The following is a 13,049-nucleotide window of genomic DNA, read 5'->3' as shown; positions in this document are numbered from 1 at the left end:
AACTTTTTAGACCTTTATCCAGTTTCTGTGGATTATTAGTCTTTCTTTTCAAGCTTCTAGACTTGGTATAACAGAAAAAGTCTTTTCCAGTGTGAGCTAGCTTAGAATTCTTCTGGTTCTTATTTTTTTGAGGTACTGGAGTTTGAACCCAGAAGACTTCTACCTCTGAGCTATACCCCCAGCTGTATTTTATTTTTATTTTGAAACAGGGTGTCGCTCCACTGATGAGTCTCACTATCCTCAAACCTGAGATCTTCCTGTCTCAACCTCCCAAGAACACACTTGGCTCTGGTTCTTTTTTTTTTTTAAATTCTTTTGAGACATTTATAATGTATTCCTTGGTGTATGATTATGATGTATAGCTCCAACTTAATTTTTTTTTCAAATGGCTATCAACTCCTGACAAATCTAAAAGACCATCTTCACTGTATTCTAAGTTCTGTGTGTATTTACAACATGCTGTACATTTCATTCTGTTCCACTGAACTGGCAATTCGTGTCTGTATCATACTTTTAATTACTTTAGCACTATAATTTATTTAACTATATTATAAAATTAAATTTCTATTCATTGTTCTTTTTTTACATCTTTCATGGTTAGTCTTATCTACTTTTAATTTCTCCATACACATTTAAAAATTATCATACCTAGTTTAAAAACACAAAGATGAAGCCAGGGGTGGTGGCATACACTTGTAACCCCCGCACTTGGGAGGCTGCAACAGGAGGATCGCACAGGTTCAAGGCCAGCCTCAGCTACTTAGTGAGATTCTCAGCAACTTAGTGTTTCCAAATAAAAATATAAAATTGGTCTGGGAGTATAGCCCAGAGGTAGAAAGCCCCTGGGTTTCACCCCTAGTACCACCAAAAAACCCCAAACAAACAAACAAATAAAAACCCCACAAAAATGTACTTTTATATTTTTATCAGGACTGTACTAAATCTAGATATTAACAAAGAAGCTTGATGTCCTTATGATTATAAATTCTCCCACTTACATGTGTCTTTCCATTTTCACAAGCATTTCTTTATATAATTCAGGTCCTATTGTTAGGCAGTTAGAAAGAAAAATTAAACAAGGCAGAGAGAAAACGGGGCAGAGGAAAGCCTGTTCCCCAAAGGAAAGATAGGCCCCGCCAGCTGTGGTCAGATCCCCAGCCCATTATACTGCAGCTTTAGGTTTCCCGTATGATACAATCCTACACAGCCACAATGAGCTGGGGTGCAAAGACCCAAAATTAATGCATGAAAAGGGACAGAATTCCTGGGAGTTTTAAAAGCCCCTATGCAGCAGAAGCTTTCCTTTGGGATGTGCTTCTCTCCCTCTTTCTTCTTGGCCCCCTCCTCTGTTTACTCTGCTCCTGGAACCCCCCTGTGGAATTTATCCAATAAAGTTTCTCGTGGCTACCTAACAGCATTTTCCAGACGAAACCTTTCTTTTAGTAGACAAGAACCAGGACCCTATAACACTATTTAAAACTTTTTATCAGTTTTGTGCAACCTCTGTTGAGTTTCTTTCTAGGTATCATATTTTCTCCCTTCCTCCCTCCCTTCTGTACTGGGGAATGAACCCAGAAGCACTCCACCACTGAATTACACCTCCAATCCTTCTTTATTTTGAAAGAGAATCTTAACTAAATTACCATACACTGGCCTCAAGTCTGTGATCCTCTTGTGCTAAACTCCAAATTCTGGGATTAAAGGCATGTGTCACTAGGGAGCACATCTTTTAAGTTACTATTGTAAATAACTTTTAGCTGGGTATTGTTGTTCACACTTTTAATCCCAGTACCTGGGAGGCTAAGACAGGAAGATCACAGGTTTGAGACTAGCCTCAGCAACTTAGGGAGATCATTTCAACATAAACATTTTTATCTAAAAAAATAAAATTGGGCTGGGTGTGTAGCTCACAGGTAGAATTCCCCTGGGTTCAGTTCCCAGTAGTACATAAAATCACATTTTGTCCACATAATATTCTAACTGGTTTTATTTATACTGATGTTAATATGCATATATTAATTTTAAAACACACTGCACCTTTCTTTGATTTTCCACATGTTTATTACATGTATTCAGGGAACTAGACAAATTAAATTTCCAGTCTTGCCATGAAAAATTAGATGCCTTAGCATTAAACATGGCTGTAATGTTGAGAGACTGGACAAATACATGTGAATGATATAGTCAACATTATTTTTCAGAAACAAAGACAAACATTCCTCCTGGAGAAATTCTGGTTACCATTCTGTTTCTTTCCAATGTTAACCATGGTTACCCAGCATCTTTAATTGAGATAAATCCACATAGGTTTTGAAAGGAAGAACAAAGATGTCAAAAAAGAATTTGTACATTTGGCAAGTATTCTGGAATTAGAACATTAGTACTAGAAAGATGCCTTCCACTACTTTCCCAAGTTTCCTTACTAATTATGAAAATTTAGATAGTTTCCATGATGGTTGCCACTTATACGATTTTACCAATTATATAATTTTAGTTTTTTAATAGATAGTATAAGAGAGCAAAGTAAGCATTTAGATACAGATGCTTATTTTTCTGGTAGAAACCTTTGTCAAAAATTTATTATCCACAGCCAGGCATGGTGGTACACGCTTGTAATCCCAGCATTCAGAAGGCTGAGACTGGAGGATTGCAGTTCGCAGACAGCTTCAGCTACATAGTGAGGCCCTCTGCAACTCAGTGAGACCCGGTTTCAAAATAAAGAATATAAAGTAGGGCAGGGGGTGTAGCTCGAAGGCTGAATACCACTGGGTTCTACCCCCAGACCCGCAAAAAAAAAAAAAAAAAAAAAAAAAAAAATCATTTTAATCAATTTTTAGAAGTGCCCAGTAGCACTTTTTATCCCACAAAACAAATAGGAAGACATTAAGACTAATGTATTTCATGAATTATTACCTTCAGCTCCTGTTTGAGCAGCTCTTTCACTGCCTGCAAGATCAACCAAATTCTGTAGGATAGATTAAAAAATAACCTTTAGAAAGGGTAGTTTGAAGTAATAAAGTCCCAAATACCAAAAGAACATTTTTAATACATGGCACATCTGAATATCCCATCTGTAGCCTTATGTCCTATCCTACTCTCTAGGCATTCCTTTTCTCTTTGAGTTAAACTGGTCTCTATACCTTGTTTTTCTGTATAGTATACTCTGTAATTCTGTTAGAGTAAGTTGTTTCCTGCACAAAATCCCAAATTTCACCATGGTAAACATAATTCTCTGCAATGTAGCATTTGTGGCAGCGGCTTCCCTTGTTCTCTGTGTTCAGTTAGTTCTAATGTTCTAGCCCTCTATCTCTATTTGAAAACCAGGGCAAATGTAATTTCTCAGTGTAGCTTTGTCAACTTTATCCTTCTTCCTTATACCCTGAACGAACTATTACTTTCACTGTAGACCCAGAACTCTTTACAGATATGACTTATAGAACTTAGTCCATTGAGCTAGTAATTCCATGACTACACTGTACCATCTTTAAAAGCATGGTCCTTTTTAATTTCACAAATAATATTGAAGAAAAAAAATGACTACTTATTATGCTCTAGGCAGTGCATTAGGTGCTAGGCAAACAGCAGAGAACCAGACAAATAAGGTCTCTGTTCTCATATAGGTTACATTCCACACAGAGGAGGGGGTTGCTGAGGAGAGAAAGACACATGATAAATGTAACAGACAATACAGAAGGAGGGACAACATATATTCTCTGGATGGGTGACAGGGAAAGGCCAATCATTAGGATAAGACTTGACACGATAAAGATGGAGCCAGTTATAAAAAGATCAAGAGAAACTGCGGTCTAGACAGAAAGAATGGCTAGTATATGAAGTCACAGAGCAAAATGCCCTTGGTGTGCTAAAAAAAAAAAAAAAAAAAAAAAGCAGAGTGGCACAGTTGATGAATTGAAGTTGGATCAAGACAAGAAAGAGAGGTAGGCAGGGGCCAGGTTATGCAGAGCTTTGGCAGACGAGAAGATGCTGAAGGTAAGGAAGGAGTAGAATTGAGAGGACTGGGTATTGTCACCCCCCAAGGCCCGTGGAACAGAAAAGGCCACCTCCAAGAAGTCAGAAGATGAGTCTTTGGGGAAGATTTCTTTCAAGGAAGATTCTTACAGGAAATGGGTACGCTGAAGAGCTGAATGAGAGAGGCTCTAAGGATCACAGACAACAGAGCACTGTCAAACATAAGAAATAGATCAACAACTGTGTCAAGGATATTAAAACTAAATATTAAAAGGGTTAAAATCATAGTGAAATATCATAGGCCAGTGTTGGAAAACAAAATAAGAGGTTAAGTTCTATTTTTTGTTGTTGAATTTAAACAATATTAAAGTTTACTAAAATAAATGACATTTCTTTTAACAGAAAATAAGATGAAGTTAGGACTGGATATTAAAAATCTGCTTTTACAAAATCTGAAAATAACATTATAAAAATTACCTACATTGAGCTAAAGAATTTAGGCTCAGAAGATGGAAAAGAGATTAATAATGGCAAATGATAGAAAAGGAGCAAGAAAGACACAGCTATGATATGGTGCAGTAAAAAAAAAAAAAAAGGAAAGTTCACTTATGTGGAAAAAAGGGATTATGTGCATAAAGCTTATAACTGCTCAATAAACATAAGTTATGTGTAACATGTCAAGGTTATGATAAACAGGACATCATTCCTCTTTAGGAATTTACAGTCTAAAACACTGCTTATGAGCTGGGGTGTAACTTAGTGGAAGAGCACTTGGCTAGCATAAGCAAGGCCTTGGGTTGGATCCCCAGCGCTGTGTAAACAAACAAACAAACAAACAAACCCAAACCAAAAAAACAAAACAAAACCAAAAACACCATTTATAATATAAAACACATCTTATTTCTAAGAAAAAAGTTGAAAATATAATCATCCCACCTACACCTAGTTTTTTGCTGATCACACAGGTCTAAATGATGTTAGCTGAATTTTAATTAAAAAAAATCCTTCAATTCTAAGAATACTAAACTCTTGATATGTATATAAAAGAATCCTACTTAATGGGATTCTACCTCAATTCCTATAATCCTTATATCTAAAATTTAGGAGATCACAGCCATGACAGGAAGATTTCTAAATTCTTCCTGTAACATTTAAGATTTCAGCTAATAGTTTGATGCTACTGACATAACTAGCTCAACTGCATGCATATATATATGTATATATATATAATTTTTTTTCCCTGTTTAGTTAATAGTTCTTCTTATATCTAACATCCAACAGTTAAATTAAATTTTGTTTTGGCCCATATGGTACATTATTATGGTTCACTGATACTCACCAAATGAGACACCTTGATTGATCCTTCACAGTTAGAGGGTTCACCTTTCTCTCTGCTTTCTAAAATCTAGACAGAAAAGGCAACTTGTAGAAAATTACTGCATTCTTATTTGGAAAGACCAAATAAAGAAAAAAAATTACCTACCATCCTAAAAATGGTGTGAGAACGACTACTTCTTTGATTCATTTTTGTTATTCCATAATGTCTATTCTCTGTAAAAATGAGTTAATTTCAGCTGCATGTATATTAAATTCCAACAAAAACATTAATTTTTATTTTAGCCAAATAATAACAAGTATGATTTGAAGCCTACTTTATTTTAGCTTACCAATAAAAATATGATTGATTAAAACTTTTTTATTATAGAAATACAATAGTCTTACTTTCTCCTTTTGTGATCCACTTCAAAGCCATTTCTGATGTATAAACCACTTCTTCTGTTAGATCAGCAACATACACATTTCTCTGAAAGCAGTTTAATTATAAGATTAGAGAAAGTCACATTTTGCTTTTAAAAAAGAAGGTACAAACTCTTTCAGAATTTGATATTAAAAATGGAACTATTACTCTGTAGGAAAAAAGTGACCAGATCTACGGACAACCAATTTACTGCCTACATCAAAGCATACTAAAACTCTACTGATAGTTCCATCTTACTATTTTTAGGCACTTAAACTATTATAGCTCCCAGTATTTTAAAAACATAGGTATTGTTTGAAAGATGGGTTCTAAAAGAAACTCAAAATAATAATAAAGAAACAAAAAACAAAGAAAGAAAGCCATAGAAACAGGAGGCATTTAAAAATATAATAAAAATTCCAATAACTGAGTCTGTTTAAAGCAACCAGAACTCTGTTACTCACATTAATATCTTCCCGAATTATTAAAGGTTTCATTTTTTGAGTGTTACAGAGTAAATCTGTGATTGTTTCATTGTATATTTCCATGTAAGACACACGTAAGAGAAATTCTCTATCAGGGAACTAGAAGGAAAAAAAGTGCAAAAACATCAGAAAATATCCAATTATAAAAACCTAATATTGAATGCTTACCTGCAAATATTAAAGAGGTAAGAAAGAAAACTATCATTGCAAAACTAACAAAACTCATGATTCTATGTTGACAATAAACACAAAAATACTAAAGCAATGTTTTAGGAATAATGAAATGCATGCTATCATGATACAAGAGAAGAACTCCTAATCCAAATGCCTAAGTTCTAAATAAAATTCTAAAAGATATTCTTATTTAATAAAAATGTTAATTTAAAACCAACTCAACTAGTTAGGCTGAGTATTCTGGCTTTTTGTTTTCCTTTTTTAAACTGATATCTACTTTTTATTATTCTTCAATAATCATCAGTAGGTAAACAAAAGCAGGTGGAACTAACTACTCAGCTAATAGTTGTTTCCTGGTCCTTAATGCCTACTTTTTGTTGGGAGTATTACTGTTGCAGGACTCAAGAGAAAGAATGAAAGAACTTGAAAGGACTTTAAAAGTTCAATAAAGTAAATCTGTGGGGACAGAAGTAAAACCTATGCTATGCTTTTTTTATTTTCCCATGGAAATCTGCTTCCTGCTACGAGAGAAAAACATTAAATTGCTATTCAATTATTACTACTTTTATCTGTGTACTAAGAAGTCAACAAAGTTATTTACCTTCTGAATTTTTTGGAAAATGTCATGGATTGCTCTGGGTATAACTCCCAAACAGTCTTCTGAACCCATCATAGTATGTGTTTTTCCGGAAGCAGTCTGCCCATAGGCAAATATAGTACCTGTAAAAACAAAACACTCAAATGGCATAATTTTGTTCTTCATTATGGCTGAGTAAAATTTCATTTGTGAATTTGCAAACAAATGGAACTAGAGAATATTATACCAAGTGGTATCAGCCAGTCTCAGAAAGCCAAGTATCATGTTTTCTCTCATATGTGGTAGCCAGGGAGAAAAATGAGACAAAGGGACTTCAGATAAATGAGAGATTAGTATTAAGAGTGGGGTTGGGGGAGGGAGATAGAAAAGGGGAAAAGGAGGCAGATACCAAGTGATGTGCATATGTATGAATGCATCACTTTGAATCTCACTGTGATTTATAATTACAATATACCAAGAAAAATATTAAAAACCATACACATGCAAAACTTATCTACAGCCAGTAAAGCTATCAATACTTGCTGAATAGTTGCTAAGACTAAACTCTTTCCACAGCATGAAGTGCGTACAAACCATTGTAGCCTTGTATGGCAGAATCAATGATTGGGACTGCTATTTCTTCATATACATTTTTAGTAGTTTCATTACTATGAAAGACACGATCTGAAAGAAAACAAGAACACTGAAGTTAAATCAAACTGTGTTTCATGCTAAAAAGTTAACCATAGAAATAAAATTCTCAGGATCAAGGATAATAAAATATTTAAGATGGTATGGTATTTTCTCTAACCTTCTTATCATTTGAAAATACCCTTCCCAGAAGTAATGAGTTGGTTCTCACAAACAAACAAATCAATCAACTATCCCACGTGTTTTCCAAAGGAAGAAGGCATAGTGATTGCATAAAGAATTCTGAAAACTAACTGGATGTCAATTCTGGTTCTGACCCATATATGCCACATGACTTCTGCTTCTGCCCCATTTGGTAAATCTGGTATATATCATCATCCTTCTAAAATTATTACAAACACATGGTTAACACTTAGGAAATATGAACTACTATTGTGTGTGGAGAAACTTTAATATTTACAAAATACCTAGCTAGAAGGTCTTGCTTGAGCTAAATCAAGAACTGTAGACATCTGAGAGAAATGCACCGAACAAAACTAAAGTTTAGGAAACGACCAGTTATTTGGCTGCTAATGGCTGGATTTAGGGTAGATGTGCACTGATTGCACCATTCTAGGATTTGAGTCTTCGCTTTTGTTGGCACACTAAAAGTGGACCACTTTTCAGTGGTGGCCTCACAACCAAAAGCTCATAGGAAATAGATTTGTAAGTCAGGAGGGAAACAGATCAATTTACAATGACAAAGTCAGTGCTCATACTGCATGTCTCATGACCACGCATCTGCTGTGTAGGCAGAAGTATATGGGGAAACCCAAGCACTACTTGAAAGCTGCTTAGAGGTCATAATTTCAGAATGAGAATTGGTAGCTGATTCAAACTTTAATGCCATCAACCTCAGGCAGGTAGAGCAATCCAAATGTTCTGAGTGAATATGGCCACTAAAAACCTGTAGTCCAGGAACTCGAATACTTGAGTATCTTGGTTTTTAAATTTTGGACACACATTGTTTTACCGTTAAAAATTACATAAGCATGCCGGGCGTGGTGGCGCACGCTTGTAATCCCGGTGCTTGGGAGGCGGAGAGAGGAGGATCGCGCAAGTTCGAAGCCAGCCGCGCACTGGCTTAGGAAACCCTATTTCCAAATAAAAATGTAAAAATAGGTCTCGGAGTGTAGCCTGGAGGTAGAAGGGCTTCCAGGAACCCCAGTACCACCAAAAAAGGAAAAAAAAAAAATTACATAAGTACTATCAAATAGTCTTTTACTAGGAATCATTCTGTGTCCTACATTTCTCTGCTCTGTTATTTGTTGGCTTTGTTTTAACACTAGCATGTCAACCTAATTACACTTATTCCTAAGGTTATTGAGTGGACCTCTGTTACTCTGTGCTGCCTTTGCAGTAGTGATGGTGGTATGGCTAGAACAAAGATTGGAGCTTGGTTTTTCCATTTGTTGGCTGTGTGACTCCAGGTCTTTTTGTTTCAGTTCCTCATTAAAATGGGGAAGGTGACAGTACCTACTGCATAGATTTGTTAGGAAGACTAAATAAGTTAATACACATAAAATATTTAGAACAGTGCCTGCCACATAGTCAATACTTTGCACATGTTAAGCCAGTAAAAGAAATCAACTGTTACCTTTAAGACCTCAAAGTGTTTTTGGCATTGCTAGTCTTCAGGTCTCAGTGTCAAGGTGAATACTTGGACTAAGTTAGATCACCCACTAAAATTCCCACAAGCTTATCTTATCAAAAGTTTAATGCCTTTATTCCTACCACATGATAAGCTCCACAAAAGCAGAGGGAGGTCAGTAATGTATTTCACCAAAGAAAAAATACCTTTACCACTTATTCTTTAACAGAGTTTGAAATCAGTTGCAAAAAGTATAATAAATTTAAATCTTAAAGATGACTTGATTATTTTGCAACATAGGTTGGGTTTATAAAGTTTCAGGCTACAAGTAAACCAATGAATAAGGAGAAAAAAGTTTCAGTTATACGGTACTATAGTTATAAATGTGCTTTAAATATCAATTTATTATCACATAAAATAAGCATTTTCTTATTTCAAGTGAAGTAGTTCATAGATCTATAACAATAAATCTAGTATCATCAATATGCCTTTTGTATTGTTAAAAAGTTAATTTTGATGCTATTATAAGCTTACCGAAATTGAAAGATTTACTCCCATCGACTTGATAAACAGCATTATTGTCAGTTTTCCAGTAAACTTGGGTAGCTTCTCCAAGTTCTGCTTCTCTAAAAACCAAACACATTTTTATACAATGTAAGTGGCTTTGTAAGTCATGTTACTGGATACATACTTTTAAAAATTTCATGTTCATGTTCTGAAGACTATTTTAGAAGATAATGAACATATGAGAGAAAGATGGAAAGTTTATCTTTGAAGTTTTAGGGTTCAACTTTTTTTTTGGTACTAGGGATTAAACTCAGAAATTCTGCCTTGGAACTTTGACACCATCTCATTTTATTTTTATTTTTGAAACAGGGTCTTGCTAGGTTGACGAGACTCATTACTAGCTAGCTGAGGTTGTCCTCGAACCTGTGATCCTCTTGTCTCAGCTTCTCGAGCACTGGGATTACAAGCATATACCACCACGCCTGGTTTAGGGTTCAACTCTTTTAAAAGGGATTTATAACCTGCTCTCTTATGGAAGTTTCCTTGTGAAGCCTTTGGCTCTTAATCTGCTGCCCAGAACTAGTGAGGAGTTAGTAAAATGTAGGCAGAGAGGGAGAAGGTCCTGGGAAAGTGCATCCCAAGGCCATCCATAAATAGCTATGAGCTGAGTAAAACAAGTTGGAGCTCAGAAAGGTAAGTTGAAAAGAACAAACCCAGATGTGGGATAAAGGGCCAGAGTGACCTAAAAAGCTTATAGAGATGTAAATACCCATGACTAAAGACAGCTGAGGCTTTCTTGCTCAAGGTGTCCTGGAGAGGTGCCCCTTCTTTGAGGGCTTTTTTCTCTTACTTGGTTAAGCTTTAGATATTATTTCTCTGATAAAATCTTTCTCTGAACTACAGCAACATATGCATACCTATGTTCATAGCAGCACAATTTGTAATAGCCAAAATATGGAACCAACCCAGATCACCATCAAAAGATGAATGGATAGCAAAACTGTGGGAAATACACACAATGGAATTCTATTCAGCCATAATGAAGAACAAAATTATATCATTTGTAAGAAGATGGAAAGCCCTGGAGAACATTATTTTAAGTGAGATCAGCCAAGCACAGAAGGAGAAGGTACATATGTTTCCTCTAATATGCCCAAACTAGGAAACACAAAGGATACCAGTGGAACTCCAGATAATGGAGGGGAAATACCAGCAAAGTTTGAATGGAAAGATAGGAGAGGAGGAAGGCTGATCTTGATTAATGAGGGTCTACATCTGAACATGTGTAAAATTATGAATAAGACATGGTTAACTTGGACAACCATTGGTGGGAGGGGAAAAGGGAAAACGGGGGCGGGGGGAAGAGGGCACCAAATATAGTTTAAATGTATACTATTTATGTTCAATAAAAAAATTGTTAAAAGAAAAAAATAAAATAAAATTATAAAAAAAAAAAATCTTTCTCTGAGTGTGACACTTGCTGTCCCTGACCTAATTTTGATTTCAGCAAGACAAAAAACCTGGTGTACACGTGAGACATGTCTCTAGCTGCTGAAGGGACAGATTCAAAATGCAACTCTGATTGTGTTCTTCTGGCCTAAACTCTTAGGAACTTTCTGGAAAACAATGAAATACTTAGCATGGGGCATCATGCTAAGCACTAGACACCAGGATCAGGTCACTTCTCTCTCCAACCTCATCTTCCCCTAAATTCCTAAGTGCCACACAGATCAACTAATCTGAAAATATCCCCAGAGAGACAGATTAAACTCTCCACCTTGTCCTTCTCTTCCCTCAAGTAACTTATCTATTTTTTCATTTAAAAAAAGTATCATAGCAGGGTGTGGTGGCACATGCTTGTAAATCAGCATGAGGGAGGCTGAGAACAGAGAATTGTGGTTCGCAGCAGCCTCAGCCACCGAGGCCCTCCGCAACTGAGACCCTGTTTCAAAATAAAGGAATTAAATAATAGGGTGTAGCTCGTAGGTCGAATGCCCCTGGGTTCCATCCCCAGACCCGCAAAAATAATCAAGACCTTCGAGACACCAGCCTGCCCCACCCAAACTGTTTTCTCTGTGATGGGTTGAAGAGGTCTCTAGCAAATATTATGCACTTGCCCATGACAGCACATGTCACAATGTATTATAAAGGTTTATGTTGCTCTTTCAAATGAGAGAATGAGTTTCTTAAAAATAAATCCCCTTTGACAATGTCATTTATTAAACACTGAGTTGTGTTCATAATAATTTCTCAAACACAACGTGTTAGTATTTGGAGTTGATGGCCAGAAGCTATCAAAGCCGTCAAAATCTCATTTATTCCCCTTCTTGCTTTTTCTATATAGCATGTCCTCTTCATGCATCGGTACCGAACATTCCGTTTTTCACTCTCTCTTCTGTCTCCTCGCACTAGAACGAAAGCTCGGCAGGACAACAAAGGTACTGTCCATTACAACGCACTGCACTGTAAAGACCAATACCACGACTGTCTGAGGCTGAGTGGGCGGCGGGCACCGCGAGTCCTCGCTCCCGGGGAGCTGAGCCGGCCTGCGGGTGTGAAGTGACCGGCGGGCTCCTGCGAGGGCGGCGGCGGAGTCCGCGCGGGCCGGGGGAAGGCCTTTCGGGCCCGCGGGCCGGGGCTGGTTTCGTGAATCCCGCGGCTAGGGTTATCTTCTAGGTCTCGGGTCCTCCCCGGTCACTGCGGAGGACCCCGCGCTCGGAGCGGGCACCGGGGAGCCACCTACCTGCTGCTGAGCGGCCGCAGCCGCACGCAGACCGCCACGGCGGCTTCCTCCGCCATCCTGAGACCCGGACCGGAAGATGAAGCACAGCTGCGCCCGCCGCCCGCCTCGAGTTTAAAAACTCCCAAACGCCGCGCCCGATTGAGCCGCGGCTCCGTGACGTCACGGGCCGGTCCACTGCGCGGCAGCCGGGGGGGGTGTTGGGCGCGTCCATCGCTTCCGGCGGGGGTGTGTGTCCCTACTGTGCGTGGGAGGCGGAGGCTGAGCCGGGACATCGCAGGTTCGAGGACGCGCTCAGCAAGTAGTGACAGCAACCTAGGGAGACACTGCTTCGAAATTAAAAAAAAAAAAAAAGATACGGCTGGGGTGTGGTTGGGAGGTGGAATACTCCTGTGTTTAATCCCCAGTACCATAAAATGAACACAAAACAAACAAAAAGTCACTGTGTGTGTGTGTGTTTCTGACTTAGCCTCCTAAGTACCGGGATTATAGGTGTGTGCCAAATGCCCAGCTCACACTAACAGTTTTTAAAAAAATCTCTTTGAGAACAAGAGTTGAAACCCACTTTTGAGCACAGA

The 13,049-nt window shown here is 37.6% G+C and overlaps 1 protein-coding gene across 1 annotated transcript in view; it reads right to left on the bottom strand.

The window, feature by feature from the left end:
* Positions 1-12,530, bottom strand: part of CENPE (centromere protein E) — a gene marked incomplete at both ends in the record, with an annotated part of 74,093 nt that extends 61,563 nt beyond the window's left edge. Inside the window, 9 exons of the mRNA XM_080698007.1 lie at positions 2,914-2,965; positions 5,309-5,374; positions 5,453-5,520; positions 5,692-5,773; positions 6,172-6,291; positions 6,968-7,086; positions 7,538-7,627; positions 9,759-9,850; positions 12,475-12,530. Coding sequence (XP_080554133.1) covers positions 2,914-2,965; positions 5,309-5,374; positions 5,453-5,520; positions 5,692-5,773; positions 6,172-6,291; positions 6,968-7,086; positions 7,538-7,627; positions 9,759-9,850; positions 12,475-12,530 — 745 coding nt within the window. The remainder of the gene's footprint in view (positions 1-2,913; positions 2,966-5,308; positions 5,375-5,452; positions 5,521-5,691; positions 5,774-6,171; positions 6,292-6,967; positions 7,087-7,537; positions 7,628-9,758; positions 9,851-12,474) is intronic.
* Positions 12,531-13,049: the final 519 nt, after the last annotated feature.

This window comes from Muscardinus avellanarius (assembly GCF_963383645.1).
Source record: "Muscardinus avellanarius genome assembly, chromosome: 6".
In the NCBI taxonomy this organism is placed as follows: Eukaryota; Metazoa; Chordata; class Mammalia; order Rodentia; family Gliridae; genus Muscardinus; species Muscardinus avellanarius.
Note: the sequence above shows the minus strand (reverse complement) of the source record. Positions and strands in the feature narration are given on the sequence as shown.